The sequence below is a fragment of the Sitodiplosis mosellana genome, unplaced genomic scaffold (genome assembly GCF_009176505.1).
Source record: "Sitodiplosis mosellana isolate CC-2019 unplaced genomic scaffold, AAFC_SMos_1.0 Smas_scaffold_6166, whole genome shotgun sequence".
In the NCBI taxonomy this organism is placed as follows: domain Eukaryota; kingdom Metazoa; phylum Arthropoda; class Insecta; order Diptera; family Cecidomyiidae; genus Sitodiplosis; species Sitodiplosis mosellana.
The window spans coordinates 2,462,188-2,480,197 of NW_022601407.1; the positions used below are offsets into that span (position 1 = coordinate 2,462,188).

An 18,010-nucleotide genomic window follows, 5' to 3' on the forward strand; every position below is an offset into this window, starting at 1 on the left:
ACATCTATTCATTATGGCAGTTTAGATGCACAGGCACGAGTATGTGGAGTGGCGCTGTGTACAAATTGAAGCGAAAAGCAAGCAAACATACGGCGAGATCTTTATAATACGAAATGAAGTTTGCCTTATCCGAATTTAGTCTAATATCCATTGTTATTATCTACAAAAAATTGTGCGACTTTCATACCAATAGTATCAAAAATCTCATGAAAATTTGTATGAAAAATATTAAAATAATTACAAAGTGAATAATTGAACAACTATTTTTAGGTTCTAAATAAATAATTGGAATTTTATTCTCAATCAAATATTTTGTTATATTCCATCAAAAGACGAAAATCGAAGAGCTGAGATAGCAGATTTCAAAAAACGCGCTGCTACCAATGGATGCGCAAAATGATTTCGTTGGTATGTATGAATGTAATATGTTGAGTATGTTGAGTATGTTGTGCTGTGCTTGTGTGTGTGCGTCCGCTTTGATATGCTGTAGGTTTGCAACGGACAATTCTCGGTGAGTGAACGACAGTTGTGAGCTGTAGCTTCATTGTAAACAGAAAATACGCCATCAAAAAAATATTCCGTCACAAACGAGCGCACACACAACGAAAGAGAGAGGAAGAGAGAGAACAATCGATGTGACAGCAAGTGCAAATCAATGGCTGAGATCGTTCAATTGTTTCATATGCTCGTTTGTTTTCTTTTTCAGTTTCTGTTTTGAGTTTTTGCTTTGCGACCTTTTCTTTCTCTTTCTTGTAATTTTTCGGGTTTTCTCTCATTTTTTTTTCTTCTTGCTGAATGTGAGCGTGTGTGTGATGGTGGCATTACCATTCATTGTCGCATGTAAAATTTTGAACACCAAACAACTACGAGATAGATCATCGACAAATGAACTTTTTCTTCGTACTGTGTGTGCATTTCAATTCAGTAAAATTGGTTGGTTGTCTTTTGAGAACCATGTAAATTAATTCTGTGTTACGCTTTTGTGTGCTCTCTTATTTTGATATTCACAATTGAATTAAAAACTTTTTTTTTAGTTCATATCGGCAGTTTATAATTTAAGACAAAAAATTCAGAAAGAAACATGTTGCATTTTGATCAATAAGAAACCCACAATTAAACGAACAACATTCCATCAATAAATTGATTTAGATAAGTGAAAGAAAATCAATGGGGCTTTCTTAAATCATTTCAACATAAAAATTAATTGAATAGCAACAACGAAAATGAAACTAAATCCAAATTCGCATTTCATTCAATGCCGATTGGTGAGTAAAATTTTGACATTAACTATAGGGGGAAACCCCTTACGGATGTGTTGCATCAAAGTTCATTTCATAGTTTGTTGTTTCTGTTGTATTCTGGTTAATGAAATTCGCAGAAGAAGAAAAGGTTGCGATAGAATTAGTGAGAGAAAAAAATATATAGTGATATATAGCTCGACTTGATGAATCAGCTAAGCGCAGAATGTATTTATGGCTATCGTCGAAATTTTAGCGAAATTATCAAAGTACTATTTTGATAAGCTTCATTGGAAAGAATGTAATAAACAAGAGGAAATTGCGAAATAATTGCAAAAAAAGTGTGGACAAAAGAGGAAATCGCAAGCAAATAAAGATATTTTAAAGAAAGAGACAACATGAAACGAAGAGATAAAATAAGTAAGAAAACATTGCCGTTGTTGGCGACCATCCTAAGAATAATAAATACGAAACAAGTGCCAACTTTGTTATCCATCAATGATTCTTACGAAATAAAAATTGAAAACGTGTGGACTAGAGCGAGAGGAAAATGCTACGAGACAATGGAAGAACATCATGATGCTGTTATTTGCATTACAAACGAGTTTTATTGCCAAAAAAAAAACGAATTGCACCTGCAGTGTATAAAGTCGTTTGAGAACAATGCAGCTTGCATTGCAAGTGGGTTGCATGTGTAGCGCACACACACACGCACACATAGACATAAAAATATTGCAACAACGTGTGGAGTTGAACTGAACATTTGCGTCAACGTTCAGAGTGCACTTATCAAATGAATGAAAAAAAAAACAAATCTCGCGAAAATTTCATGAATTTCGCCACACGCAAACAAACATACAAATGAATGCAAGACATCTGCCTGCAATCTATATTTAAAAAACAAACAGTATGAAGACAGTCACAAGAAACGAAATTGAACCCGTGAGCATAAAAACGAATTACAAAAAAATCGCCGATCAAAACGTAACATAGATTTGTCGGCGTAACATACCGTAATGTACAATTTGTTCCGAATTGAACGAGTAACAAATAGGTGTTTCGCTTTGTTCGGCGACGTTTTTATAAGTCGTTTTTATGCGCACGGGTCCAATTTTCCTGTCCTACTCGAGAATAAATCAACGTGTCTTTTTTATCGAAATTTTCAATTTACCATCAACCAAAAAAAAATGCAAATTAATGTGGTTTCCCTTACAAAATTGCGACTATTCGAAAGTCAATCGGATATTATTCAAAGAGTTTTAAAAAATCTGTGAACATATATAATTAACGTTTCATACGTGTGACACGTAAGGTGTATTGAGTTAGCTTCTTCTTCAATATCGTTCGCAAAATTACTCTGCAGTTGAAGATATAAAATGTATTCCATCCATCCCACTTAACCGCAAAGAAAATAGAAAGTGCAATTAGACAGATCAAATGAGTTACACATTTAAACCAAAACCACAATTGTTTACATTCTATCATACGGTGTTCATAGTATTGAGTTTGCTGTGTTTTTTTTTGCATTTTATAAATTCAGAAAGTTGGCACTGTAATGTCAAGTGTCATCTGTCTGGCTGTTCGTTCAGTTTGGCTCGCAGTTTAAAGTGCAAATCATGCCGAAATCTTCGTCAAAAACAAAGCCGCCGTGCTAACAAAGCGTATTGACGATTCAGCCACTCTATTATCATGAAAATTATGGAACGATGATCATTTACGACGTAACAAATTGGAATTCATCAAGGCCGTTTCGATTTGTTCAAAAAAAAGAAGAAAAAAATCGGCACCAAATAAAATGCAACGCACGCATTTGCCGTTTCGATGGATTGTGTGTGTCGAATATTCGTTTTTGGAAGCAATGCCTTCTGTAAACCAACATGTATCGGTTATCTTTGAAGTGGCCAATTCAAATCCAAATATTTGCCACACAAAAGGCAACCGTTCCAATTAAGAGCGGAAATTTCTTTACTTTGATTTGTCACTTTGAAGATTGATAAACAGAGGATATAATGCAAGGGGGAAAGTACTAGATTTGTATAATGCAAATAATGCAATCTAGTACAAAAATAATCCCAAATAATCCTTCGGAATTCTCAATAATGTTCAATAATGCTATTCATAATATCAATAAATAATAGCGAACTATGGTCAAGCAATTGATGCTTGTGTGCATTTGAATGCCTTGAAAACAAAGTGGGTCGATAGTAGATATGAATTGGTGAGACCTAGAAGAACACAAGTTTGTCAAACGTTGTAGTACACAAGATCTTCTATAACATTGCTGAAGACAATTATCTCTTATCTCTTACCTCTTACCAATTGGGCGCAAATCAAAAACATCGGTCTATGGCATGTTTTTTTTATCATCCTTCGCGTTTTTTCCGAAACTCATAGGAGATGAGTGAGAACTGTCTGAAGCAAAGTTGCGGAAGGCCTCGAGCTCTATAAATTTGCTGAAGACGCCAAGTCGTTATCTCTTATCAGTTCAGCGAAAAACGCAAAAAATCGCAATTGTACAACAAAATTCGTGTTTTTCGCTGAACTGATAAAAGATAGATACTCGGCGTCTTCAGCAAATTTATAGGGCTCGAGGCCTTCCTTGTTATCTCTTATCAGTTACGTGGAAACCGTGAAAAACCGGGACGACCCGCAAAAAATGAACATACATTCTTTCAACCATTGTTAGTAACAGTAAAATATACTTCTCTTTATTGCTACGACGTTTGACAAACTGATGTTCTTCTAGGTCTCACCAATTCATATCTACTATCGACCCACTTTATTTTCAAGGCATTCAAATGCACGCAAGCATCAATTACTTGACCATAGTTCGCTGCTATTTATTGATATTATGAATAGCATTATTGAGCATTATTGAGAATTCCGAAGGATTATTTGGGATTATTTTTGTACTAGATTGCATTATTTGAATTATACAAATCTAGTGCTTTCCCCCTTGATGTAATGAGATAAATTCCAGATTTAAAAATCGAACGATAAAAATGTAACACGAATCATCTCCAGTCCACGAGAAGTCTGACGGCACACGCATATCAACACATCCATGAATGAAAAAAGTGGCCGAACACTCGAGACAAACACACACATGGACAAAACGTTCAGTTTTATATACATAGATAGATTGATTAATAAAGTATCACGATGCATTCTAGTAATAAAATATTCAAGGTCTCGTATTATATGTTGAATGCATAATTTACATGTTTTCTTCTTCTCTTTCATTCACTCTGTGTAGATCAATTAACGTGCGGGAAAACGGGGCCGATTGGTTGGAACGCGTGACTACAAAAGTGAAGTAAGCAGATAAAACAACGACGAGATAATTGCAAATCATAATATAACAAAACGAAACGAACACACAAGTGATACACAATGGACGCGGATGAGAGTGAATGGCTTGCTGAGCTGCTGCGTGATGTACAATTGGAACAATTTTATCAGAGAATCAATCATGAATTGCAGATCACTCGCCTGGCGCATTTTGATTATGTACATTCGGATGATTTAGAAAAAATTGGATTAGGAAAACCGGCAATACGTCGCTTGATGGAAGCGGTGAAAAAGCGAAAAGCACAACAATGGCGACGAAACATTTTATCTAAGTTGATCGGCGGCGGAAAACAGCAACCGATTAAGAAAGCAATTGCGGCTGAGACGAGTGGCCAATCACATCAATCGACATCACATCTGTCGTGTCTCATACACGAGAAAGATTTAACGCTCGGCATCAAATTGGGCGATGGAAGTTTCGGCGTGGTTAGACGCGGTGAATGGACAAATCCATCCAACAGTATTCAGCCGGTTGCCGTGAAAGTTTTGAAAGCCGACAATTTATCACAACCCGGTATTATTGAAGACTTCTTTCGAGAGGTTCAAGCAATGCATGCACTTGATCATCCAAATTTAGTCCGGCTGTTTGGCGTTGTCTTAACTCAGCCTATGATGATGGTGACGGAGTTAGCGGAAAGAGGCTCATTACTCGATACGCTTCGAAAACAATGCAAACACACACCAATATCAGTTTTGTGGGAGTGGGCGTGTCAAATAGCAACTGGTATGGCATATCTCGAGCAGAAACGATTTTTGCATCGTGATCTTGCGTGCCGTAATGTCCTATTGACGTCAACAAATAAAGTGAAGATTGGCGATTTTGGCCTGATGCGAGCACTGCCGCAACAAGACGATTGCTATGTCATGACTGAACATAAAAAAGTCCCATTTCCATGGTGTGCGCCGGAGTCTTTGAGGCATCGAAAATTTAGCCATGCCTCGGATAGTTGGATGTTTGCTGTCACTCTGTGGGAAATGTATACATTTGGCGAAGATCCGGTGAGTTCATCCTTGGATCTATATCGGCTTCTTCATATTCGTTGACTCTATATTCATTATATTTTGTTCAAACAATTTTATTTCAGTGGGTTGGTCTGAATGGTTCACAAATATTGAGAAAAATTGACCGAGAAGGCGAACGACTTATTCATCCAGGTACATTTTATATAAACGCATTGATTCAGCAGGACACATTTAAATTTTTCGAAATTTTCAATAACCGAATTTTGATTTATTGAATCAATCAGACTCCTGTCCACCCGATGTTTATCAGTTGATGCTGCAGTGCTGGGATAAAAACGATCAAGAGCGACCAACATTCGCTGCAATCAAGTTAGTAACTTTTTTTGATATTCAATCATTTTGTTATCAAGTTTCAAACGTTCATGAGTTTTTTTTTGTATGATTCCAGAGAGTTTATGCATTGTGTTTCGCCTCCATTGGTTCGTGCCAAATCGGCTTGTATGGCTGAGGGACGACTTAACATTGACCATGGCGATATAATAGCATTAATTGACGAAAGACCAGATTTGAGATTCATCAAAGGTCAAAACCAAAGAACATTCGACATTGGAACATTTCCAAGGTGAGTGATTCAGATATGGAACTGCCTGGTGAACTTCATAGCGTAAACCCACTAAAATCCGGTGTAATTTTTTTATAAACTTCCAACAGACATATAGTAGAACCTCTAAAGGGAAAAACTTCGGATATAAGTCGGCCGCTGAATGAGTCATTTCGTCATACTGGACACGGTTCCATTCTCGGTAATTCATGGGGAAATCCATCGTTCATCGATCCAAACTATTTAGGTGATGAGCGAAATGCCCAAACCGTTCATTTTCGAGGTATGTAACGCATTCGTGCAGTCAACTTGTAACAAATGCATTAAACCGAATGTTTGTCCGATTTTCAGCATCCAGCTCGGCAAAGGAACGAAAGTATAAATGCGCTTCAGAGCAATATGTTCGAGAGCGGAAAAGCAATGCTCAGAAGCAATTCGCGTACAACAAATTGAAGAATGAGAAACAAGCAACTATGAAGCATGAGAATCGAAAGTCACTGACAGCGCCAAAGCGACCGCCACAACCGAAGTTAGTAAATTTTGAAAAGAAAGAAAAAGATGGAATGCTCATCGACTTGACATCACCGCAGCAACAAGACATTCCGGCTTTAATGTCGAATGGTGGTGTATTCGACAGTGCATTCGCATCGAAAATGAATGACATGAGCATTCTTGATGCTCCAATTGATGTGCCAACTGAAGGGTATCCGGATGATTTGAATGCAGTTGGATTTTTTGATAGTGAAAGCAATATAAAACCAGAACCGCCACCGTATGCGGCGCCGCCCACCTATATGAATACTTTTGTAATGAATAATTACGGAAATTTAGACCCATTCGATACGTCACACATTGCATCTACACAATCACAATCACAATCGCTGGCAGCATCATCATCATCACATTTATACTCATCTGAAGACAATTCAGGAAAATTCATTCGCAATCAGATCCAAACGACAAGTTGCAAAGAATTAGGCTATATCAGCCGACCTAGACCAACCGCAAAAAGTGAAATTGATGAAATTGTTCAAAATAAAATGGCATCATTAAGCCCAAAAGTCAATCATAAACTTTCAAGTGCTACCACAGCAACAAATGACGTTCCTATCTCTGACTTAATTAAACAAGCAAACCAGTCGACTCATGATTCCCCCTTAAAAGTGTCGGACAACTGCACTCTAAACGATTCACTACAAGTTAATTTGAGCTCATTAACATTGAATGATACCGATGACTTTGATCCACAAACGCTGCCGTCAACATCGACCGAGCAAAATCCAAAACTTGATCGAGCATTTTTAGCGGAATTGGAAAAGGAAATTTACAAAAATGACAATGCCACATTGAATGTGAACGTTAACAATGCACAAGCCAATGACTTTACATCCCTCAATACCAAAAAAAACACAGTTAGCGCAATTTCGCATTCATCGAATTGGCTAAAGAATGATGTTACTACAAAAATCTACCAACAAAATAATGCGACTGCAGCAGCGCAAAGCCCGGCCAAATACAATAATGAATCCATTAAAATGACAAATAATGAGAGTGCATCGACAAATTTGGCATTGAGCAAAAAACTTTACAATTCCGAAATAAATAGTGCGGATCTAAATGCTATTTATGCATCGACTGCGAATCAAATGGGCACAAACAATGTGACAACGGTTACAATGAGCAGTAGCAATCAATTTTACAGTAATTATGCTATGACGGGTAATAATAGTGTACCGACACATGACCAAAAATACAACTTCGTCACATCGGCCAATAATTATGTGGGTGACAGTATTTACTCTGTTGCCAGTGACATATACGGAAGTGCGGCCGGTGCAAATGTGTACGATGTTGTAGCATCAAGCAATTCAGATTATTATCGAACCATTCAGCCGAACGATGTTCAATCTGTGATATACGATGAAGTAGCTGCAGACATGGATATTCGGCCACATCGGCCAGCTCCCGGTCCACCGGTTCTGTCTGCCCAACAAATTCAACGACGATTAGAACGGGCACATGGCCATCAATTGTACGGAAACCTGGAATCGAATTATGTGAACAACAGTTTTACGAATGAGGAGGTCAACCAAAAAACCAAAACAACGAGCAGTTGCAATGATCTATCGAAAGATACGTTGAATGCGGCAAACAGTGGAACGATCAAAAATATGAAAATTGAACAACTTCTACGGTGAGAAAACAAAGCATTGCACCTTTTTTAAATTATAATTTAAAAAATTGATGGGCAAAAAGTGAAAGTTTGCAATGCACGCATGTTACCGATTTTCCGAATCGAATGGAATGCAATGAATATAGATTTAACCAACTGTTGCTCGATTTTTTTTCTCATTTTATACTTATAACATTTCAGTTTGGTGGCAACATACAAATATTGATAAATAATTGCATCGTGTTTATGCTAATATTTGCTAAAAATGAAAAATTGCTCACGGGCATTGATGGAGGCGAGGTCATTGCCAATTTTTCTTTAGGCATTTTTCTCATACCATTCACCATATTATCATTGCGCTATAGTTACGTTCACTCAATGATGGTTTTCAGTACATTCCGCTCTCCTTCCTCTCTCCTGAGCCAGCCTCTTTATGTCAACGCCTTTCGAAAAAACATTAACACGCTGCGTAAAAAAAACGTAGCTTGTCATTTGTTCCATCGATAAAATATTCTGATTGATTTAGCTCACTTTTGGAGCAATGAACAGATAAATTTTTCGATTTGCAATTTTTTCTCAAACTTGTTGTATATAAAAATAATTTCGTGCTTTACTTAATATGATTTTTCGTTTATTTTTCTATAGATTGGGTCTGGCCACTAGGTTCCAGTGTGAAGAAGCGCTAATGAAAAGTGGTTGGTCCATTGAGTTGGCCGCATCATTCCTACTGGAAAACACATGAAAAATGCGAATTGATGAACAAACACAGTGTGAATATGACGAACGTCTTATCAAGTGGAAAGCTTAAATCACTATCTCCAAAAACAAAATCATCTACATTTTTTAACTAAGTTTTACTGTAGTCAAAACGAACACTATATCGAAAGAGTACCAATTGTAGCGGGAACATAAGGGTGGCTCTTTAAACCAGTCAATTACAGTCATCATCTGGGGAATTTCCCCGTTCACAGGGAATATAGAACGGTAAATTTATGAAATACGAATAGAATCATTATTTAAAAAAAACTGAAATATGTCGTTGAAATCAATGTAAATGTTAATATTTAAGCAAAATTCTCTAAATCTGTTCATTGATGTGTAAAAAATACAAATGAAAATGAAAAAAAATTAACACTGAAAATGTTAAAGAAAATGAAAATAAATAAAATTATTTTAAAACAATCATTTGATTTTAATTATTCAAAAGCAATTTCTATCGTACGTTGGAAGTCATATTCCATAAAACAACTCGTAAGTTGTTTCATGGAAATGTCATCGTTCTATACTGAAAATGTCGCTGTCTGGTCCATAATGATTAGTGTGTCAGTCGGACAAAATATTTGTTTCGAATAGAAATTCCGCGAAATCGAATGGAATACCGCGTTTCTAACTACATGCTTGATTTCGCACCAACAACTCGGCAATAAAATCTGTATTTCCACTATTTGAAGCGAAGTGCGCCAAGTGAATACGTTCAAAAGCGGAACAAAAACCAGTTAGAAGTTACTTTTTCTCTAATAATAATACGTTTATACAGTGAATTGCAAACATGTCCATAATTTTCGACACAAACCTGTTCCGCACTTTATTTCCTTACCGCGGAATCGATTCAAGCGCTTGCTAATCAAACGTTCACCGCTCAAATTGATTATTGCACTACAACTACACCACGCATACGCAATGTCTGTCGCATTGATTCTATGCACGCCGCATACAAATGCTCGCAGCAAATTTCGCATGCATAGTCCACGTAATTGGACAACAAATTGCGATACCTTGCTATTTTACCCGTAACAGCATCAATCGAAATATGTAAAAAAAAACAGAATGAAGATTTTGGAAAAAACGGCATTAACCAATGAAACTATTGCCTTTTAAAAAGAAAAGCAATAGTTTCACGTGAACGATTTCAAAATTCCGAAAATAAACAACAACAACAAAAAAATTACGTGCCTTTAACACGCTTTAATTTGAGCTTTGTTTCTTCTTGCTGGCCTTGATGTTATTCAATAATTTCGTGCGTTTGATTGCACGTCCCAAACTAAACACCGTGGGCAGTGATCAAAAAAGTGCTAAAAGCATGATTCAATTAATCGTAATGCAATTTTTTTTGTAGGGAAATCCACAAACAACTTCGTATTATGGTACTAGCACATATATAGCCACGTTTTCAATTTTGGCTAAAATATTAGCTTTGGTAAAAAAAATATTGAATCTAAATTTATCGAGAGAATAATAATTTGGTAGTGACGTTTTCATTTCTTCGAAATAGTAATAGCAGTTCGAGAAGTGTTCCATGAATCATGATTATCATAGGGGAGAGAAGATTATTTTTGAGGAGAAAAAAAAATTCCCAGAAGAAAAAATATTTGATATAAAAAAAATTCTTGAAGCCAAATTTCTGCCGTCCCTGTCTATACGGAGGATATGTCAGTTTGGTAATAATTATAGGTCAAGCAACTGCAATTTTCAGAGTTTTTTTTAGCAAAAACAAAACCTATTGCATGATTTGAATTAGCGAAAATGTGGAGTTTTTTTCGAGAATGAATCAAAAAAGTAACTGCCAATAGTGTTGACAAATTGTGCAAACATGTTCGAATTCCAGACATGTTTTGACTTTGAGTGAGCAATTGTGTAATTGAACAAAGACTAGCGTCCAAATGGTTAAGCCATTGGCCACTTATCTGTTTGCTGATGAAATGTGCTTAGAATACCAAATCAGGTGCATATTTTTGCGTGCGACAAAGTTTTGCGCAACGAATCAAATATGTAAAACTTGAATATTTCAGCAATTATTCATGAAATCATACTTGATTTATTCCAAATTGACAACGTTTGATTCTTTCAAACTGTTGAAATACCAATTGAATGAAAAAGCGAGACAAAATAACAACAACATATTGTTTGCAACAACAAAGAATATTGGGTCCATCCAAAATATTATGATCAAATGATTTGTGCATTAATTTTCACCGTCAAAGTTACCAATACAACAATCGTATTGAAAATTGTAAACAATCTGATGATACATGTAGCTCGTATATGCGATGGAGCAGCACAAGCCGCTCACTCAATAGCCTCACCGCGGTGATGCATGGCATGAACAGCATCTTGAGCGTTCGATGGTTGGTTCGAGCACATGTTTGTTCAGTATGTTTTTGTTTTTGAACGCAGCAAGTCATTCCACGAGAAATTGCGGCTGCCGCTGATTCATAACGCGTTTAAAGTTAATAACCGTGTAGTAAATTTGTGCGATTCACATTACGGACACCGAGTTATTTCGAGAAAAAAAAAGTCGAGCGCCGCTGTAATTATAGTTCAATTTGCTCGGTATTTAAAACACTTTTTTTCTAATATGAATAAAATCGATCCTTCCCAATTTTTTCGCGTCCAAATCGTGTTTGATCATGATATCAGTCGAAAATTACCAAGACTTCGTTCAAGTTTGGTTTTTCATACAGTTCAATAAATAATGTGATCGGTTTGGTTGTTTCAATGGAAAGCCAATTGAAATAGTACAATTTTTACAACTGTGACGATCAAATTCATGTTTTTGATTGTACAAAACGAATGACCATCCGGTAAGAGCAAAAGTCTACCGGTTTGGCTTTCTTGAAGCGATTTTTATGGTAACAAATAAGAAAGCAATCATAAACGCAACGTCGGTTTTGCTCGAGATGTTTGCAAACATTCATTTGTTTTCGCTAAATGCTGAAAACGCCATTTCACTCGCTACTTCTTTTTCCGCTGCAAATCGAAAAAATTTAGCACAGATTTCAAATCTATGATATGTGACAGTTGCTGTGCAGCATATATGTTTTTGAGTGTTTGATTACAAGATATCTTCGCTATATACATAAAGTCGCTTTTGAGTTGAATTTCCGGTGGGAATTTTGGAATCTCTCCAGATTGATATCACGGCGATAAAGTGTTTCAGATTCAAAATTTCCCACCGCGAAAAAGATAGAGCAGAAAAAAAATCATGTAAACTTATATCAAACGATTAAGCGATTAGAATGTCAAACAAGCAACAAATAATTGCTCTAATTGCACAGATACAAATAAAATCCAATTATCAAGAACAATGAACACAATTCCGTTAACTGAAACACTTCACGTCAAATGTTTGGCGTATAAATTTTCTTTTTATTGGGATTTTTTTTTCATTTGCTTTTCTTCCATCATCAAATGCAATTTATTGCTTAATTTACGCCGATAGTTGTAGCAAAGACAGCAAATTCAAATGCAAGAAGAGACGCAGAGAACTAGTGCAATTAGTTCAATTACACCGATTTTGTAGCAAAGTAGATAAGAACAAAAATTATAATGAAAAGTGAGAAGATGCGCTTTTTTCGAGCAACATTCATTCGAGCATTGTAAACTAAATGAGGCGCATTCTATTCAAACTTTTGTTGGAATGCTTTGGGCTTGAAATCAAATTCAGAAGAAGAAAAAACATGCATAAATGCATCGCATCTTTTAGCGTGGTATGTACAATTGTACATGTACATGTACATTGGGTGTAATGCGTGGTTTCAAGAAGACCTTGGAAATAATAATTTCTAAAGATCGATCAAAATCGTTCATTAATTATATGCAAAGAGAGCAAATCAACCATTTCAGAGTGAAAAGATGATCAAACAATTATGAATATTCATTCAGCTTGTGAACGTTTACAAAAACAAAAACAAAAATGAACAAAAATGAACAAAAACGATGAGATGAAAGACGATAATCAGTAAGTGAAAATCAAATCCGTTTCCATTATTGCTCCTCCTCCACACTATGTGTGAACCATACACCCAACGTGTGTACGGAATTGTGCGACTATTCAATAGCTCTGAATCAGAGCCACTGATGTACCTCTTCATAGATGGAAACAAACAAATATGCAGGCTTGCCACTCAATTTTGAAAAATAATATAGCTGAAAAAGCTGAAAATTTGAATCAAATACCTACAAAAATAGCTTACCAATTAAATGCCAAAATCTCAATACAAAGCAGTTTTTCGATAGCCGATTAATCAAAAAAATTGTTCCTACATAAATAAAGTAAAAACACTACATTAAACTACATAAAATCTACAATTGAATTCGCCCTACCCGAAGTCATTTCGGCAAATTTTTCAAGATTTGAATATTCATCTAATTCGTTGACGTCTTCTTTGCTATTTTATCGGTCGATCTTAACCAATCTTTGAGAATCTCTATAACTCTTGGCACTACTTGCATACGCAAGGATCTTTTTAAATTTTTCATAAATCTCCACAAATCTTAAATCCCATGTCTACCCTAGCGTCGAATTTAATTGATTGCTCTAGCCACTCGGAGCTGAATTTTCTTGCTTTCAAACTCATTTCCAAAAGTCATCATATGAATTTTCACGTAAAATACTGATTTCTAATTCGTGCAATGATTTTTGACATTTTCAGAGAAATTCAGAAATCTTTGCTATTGGCAAGTTAACAAGTCAATCATTATCGATTTGCAAAATGAGTCAAACGCATTCGCGAATCCAAACAAGTACTCTTTTCACCATTAATCTATGGCTGAGACTGAGAGTAGTTAGTGTATGTTTTTTAATGACTTTTGATCTTTTGATGAGTATGTTTTGCTTGAGTTTTTGCCGATTTTTATTTTAATGACAAGAAATATTGAATTGGTGTCTTCACAACAAACTATACAACTCTCACCCATAGATATTCAAACACTGTTTTTGTTTCATTTCCAAGTTGTTGTGATGATTCGTGTTGGTTAATTTGCGTTCTAGCACCGCTATTTCTATCAATTTCGACCAGAAATTTCAATAGCTGAGAAAAGCTGATGCTTGACGAAAAAGTCCACTATAGCTACGATTTTCAATATAGCTGGAAATAGCTAACCAGTGGTAAGCCTGTATATGTTTGTGATCACTACTATTTGAGTGCATTTGACGTGAGCCCGCGCGCGTAGTTTTTTACCTCTATTACACACAGAAAAGAATCCCCGGAAATTTTAGGTGTTCGCCGTAAAATTTGACATTTATATATAAATTTCTAGATACATTTTACCGGCAACACTACAATTTTCCGGGCGATGACACATTTTCGAACATTTTATCAAATACTATATATATTTTACCGCTTGAAATGACAGATGGCGCTAATTTCTGTTGGAATATTTGAAATTATGTCATCGCCCGGAAAATTGAAGTGTTGCCGGTAAAATGTATATAGAAATTTATATATAAATGTCAAATTTTACGGCGAACACCTGAAATTCCCGGGGATTCTTTTCTGTGTGTAGTTACCTCTTCGTAGAATTCATAAGACGATGTCGAATTTATGTAGCGTGAAGGGCAACGATCAACAAATTGTCTTTCAATGCACTCGTAAAGTTTGGGTGCATACTCGGTTATCACGGAGTTTAAAATTTGACTGATTATTGAAATACAAAGAAAAAATATTAAAACAGTAAATTAATCAAATGTTCCGATACAGCAAATGTACATGTTGAATCTTCTGTTATTATGAGACGCATAAATTATTTGAACATTTCATTATTTTTTCTATTGATTAAAACACGTAAATAGCATTCACTAATTAATACATTTTTGAAGCTGTAGCATTGTTTTCGCGAAAAACTATATTTTGCCGTGGGAAAACCTGAGCCAGCATGAACCTGAACAAACAAACAAACAAAAAATCCCCAAAAACTTATAAAATAAATGAAATATCCACAGTAAAATAAATAAATGAAGAAATGGAAAGGAAATTAAAAGCGCAACAAAAACAACAGTAACCGAAATGCATATAATTGTCTAGTGCAAACACAGAAATCGCGGCAAAACACTGGGAAATATTGGCAGTACAAGCCGACGGAAAGAGCGCGATGGTGCGAAAAAAAAAACCAAAACAAATAACTCCAGACACAGCTGCTGCTAGCGGCAACAATATCATAAATTAAACATGATCATGATTGAAATAGCACGCATAATATAAAAATCATCTATTTAATTAGTGTTTATGGCTTTTCCACCTTTCTCTTCACCGCTTCTCACACAGACTCTTTTTCTGAGCGCACAATTTTCGATGTTTGTTGTTGTTGCTGCTGCTGTTGCTGTTTTTTTCGTCTATCACACGTTCATTTTATAATTTTACTATTAAAAAGTATCAAAAAATTGAAAAATATAATAGATAGCTCTCTCATATATGCTGCCAAACATTTTTTTCTCCTCTACGCCGCTTATAATAGCAACATGCAAGCTCAATGGATAATAATTTCTAATGCGTTCACCTATTCAGAAAAATAAAATATTCGCATTGCGATTCCATTGGAACAACCGTTTGTTTGCTTCGTACGGTGTGAAGAAAGCAACAAAATGACACAGCAAATAAATTTCAAATAAAAAAAACTCAACATTCAAAAGCTACGAAAAAAAACAACAATATTTTGTGAAGAAAACAAGATTTTTCCCATTTTTCTATATGATTTCTTCGTTATAGCCATTTTTTGTCTATTAAATTAAATGGTTTTACCTATTCGTGCATATAAGCGCATATACATTTTGTATTGGTGAAACTTCTTATAAACTTGGAGCTATTTTTTTGCTTCTTCTACACCATTCACATGCCATCGTTTCGTGGCCATACCACGTTACATCGCTGAAATTGTTACTAAACTGCGTTTTGTACGCTTTTATTCATCAAAACTTGAATAGTATTTCAATGAATACACAAAGAAAAACAAATGTCTTTTTGAATATTGGCTGAGACAAGATCACACAACGAAGCAAGCAGCAATTGAGGCGAACTTTTTTAATATTTGAAAGAGAAACATATGTAATAATAGGAGGTACCTGGTGTGTATTTCCAAAACGGTTACTTTCATCGGTTGATTTTTGATATAAATGATTTTTAAACTTTATAAAACTAGTTTGTCTTTCTTTAAGATTTAATTTTGGATGTAATTAATTCGTATCTATGCATCTTATTAAAACCGCATAGTACTGTTTTAGCGAAAACCAAAAAATGACGTATCAATCCCGTTCATCTCGCATCAAATCCCTGGCCCGAAATGAACATGACTCAATTTATTGGTCTGCTATCGATACATTCTCAAATGTAACGGATGTGACACGATCATCGAGTCGACAATCAATAAGTGCACTTTCGCGCAATTATATTGACCCATGGGATCTCGAGAACTACGCCTACATACAAAGGTGATGCCAGATTCTGTTTATGCCTATTCATAATTTTTTAATATTTGGACCAGAAAGATTTGAAAGACTGCAATGGTTCAATAAAAAAAATATAAAAAAAATGGCAGTTGATTTAATTCAAGAATCGTTTTTCCCCAAAAGTATGGAACCGGACGGTTCAAATCCAACACCGAATTCAGCTCATGATGACCATTCGAATCCTTATTACTTCACAAGTCAGTATACACTTTTGATTATTTTTTTTCCCGAATAATTATTTTATGATTGAAATGGCCAAAAATAGACCCCTTTGCACATGATGCAAACAATTTAATGGTATTTTTGACGAAAACCGTTAAAGTAGTTTGTTTTAATTATTTAAATTCTAGACACCAAATCCGATGACTGTCCATGCTATGCGGGTCTTGATGAGCAGTTGTTTTACAATGCAAAGTACGAGATGATCCCGGATACTAATTTTACTGGTAATATCATAGATTTGAAACCGATTTCGGAATTTAGACAAACACAGTTTCTGTACACAGTTCTATTTCTTTACAAAAGATATGGAAGAGATGTCATCGAATTCGTGTAGTGGAAGTTCGATACTTCAGTATCGAACAGTTCCACAAATAAATTTTCCACCGCCTCCAATGCAATCGTCATCCGCTTACGAATGCTATGCAAATGTAATTGTGCCTAAGAGACGTTCACCATTTGATACATTGGCACCTGAATCGATCAATGGATATCATAATAATCCGAATGAGCCAATCTATGATACACGTCAGTATCAGATTGAGTATCCACAACCGGAATATTATTATGATCAATATGCGAATTATGTACATGGACGTCGACAAAGTGTCAGTCTGCCCTGCTACGAATGCATTGAAATGCAACAAATGCCTGTATATTATGCACCAAGTCAAATCCGGGATGATAACTACGATATATACAGCCAACGGCGGCATCTTGAGCGATTCGGTCTAAGCAAAAAAGGACTCCTGCAAATTGACTATTCACTCAGCTGGATGAACTTACAACGAATCATTTCCAGCAAATAAAACTCACTCCATAACCACATTTTGTTTGAATAATAACAATTTTAAATTTTATATAGTTGAAAGTCGGAAATATAACATTTTTTAAACATTTAAAGGGGATTTTTCATAAACATTATTTAAATCAGTGTGATTTTTTAGACGAAAATTGTTAATAGATGACAATGAAGACCACACAAGGAATAAGGTAAAAGAAAAGTCAACTATAATCCCGACCGAAGATCATCACTCCACAGTAGTAGCGCGTCCTTCAATCATAGGCGATACGACTGATTGACAAGCCTGAAAAAATACTCGCAACCAACTCAAAAACAAAACTTGCTGTGAACGCAACCATTTGAGAGAAGTGTAAGCAGGAGCTGTGTGTGTACGATATGCTGGTATATTATACCTGTTGAATATACTATTTGTATATTTATTATTCAAATAAAAGTAAAC

General features: G+C 35.5%; 2 protein-coding genes across 10 annotated transcripts; both read left to right on the forward strand.

The window, feature by feature from the left end:
* The first annotated feature begins 34 nt into the window (after positions 1–34).
* On the forward strand, positions 35–9,508 carry LOC129575233 (activated Cdc42 kinase Ack). 9 transcript variants are annotated; one of them, XM_055458332.1, is made up of 10 exons: positions 535–933; positions 1,035–1,265; positions 4,219–4,392; positions 4,495–5,588; positions 5,675–5,744; positions 5,837–5,921; positions 6,001–6,174; positions 6,264–6,436; positions 6,505–8,347; positions 8,972–9,508. In XM_055458332.1, the coding sequence occupies exons 4-10, from the start codon at positions 4,632–4,634 to the stop codon at positions 9,066–9,068; spliced, it is 3,399 nt and encodes a 1,132-aa protein (XP_055314307.1). In that variant the 5' UTR covers positions 535–933; positions 1,035–1,265; positions 4,219–4,392; positions 4,495–4,631; the 3' UTR covers positions 9,069–9,508. The 9 variants fall into 9 exon arrangements, with proteins under 9 accessions (XP_055314304.1, XP_055314305.1, XP_055314299.1 ...); XM_055458330.1 differs by lacking the exons at positions 535–933; positions 1,035–1,265; positions 4,219–4,392 and adding exons at positions 137–244; positions 333–408; XM_055458331.1 differs by lacking the exon at positions 4,219–4,392 and having other exon boundaries at positions 511–933.
* A 1,922-nt stretch (positions 9,509–11,430) lies between these two features.
* LOC129575234 (uncharacterized) lies at positions 11,431–17,663 on the forward strand. The gene is made up of 5 exons (XM_055458334.1): positions 11,431–11,656; positions 16,312–16,529; positions 16,671–16,744; positions 16,898–16,993; positions 17,073–17,663. The coding sequence occupies exons 2-5, from the start codon at positions 16,336–16,338 to the stop codon at positions 17,573–17,575; spliced, it is 867 nt and encodes a 288-aa protein (XP_055314309.1). The 5' UTR covers positions 11,431–11,656; positions 16,312–16,335; the 3' UTR covers positions 17,576–17,663.
* The last annotated feature ends 347 nt before the right edge of the window (positions 17,664–18,010 follow it).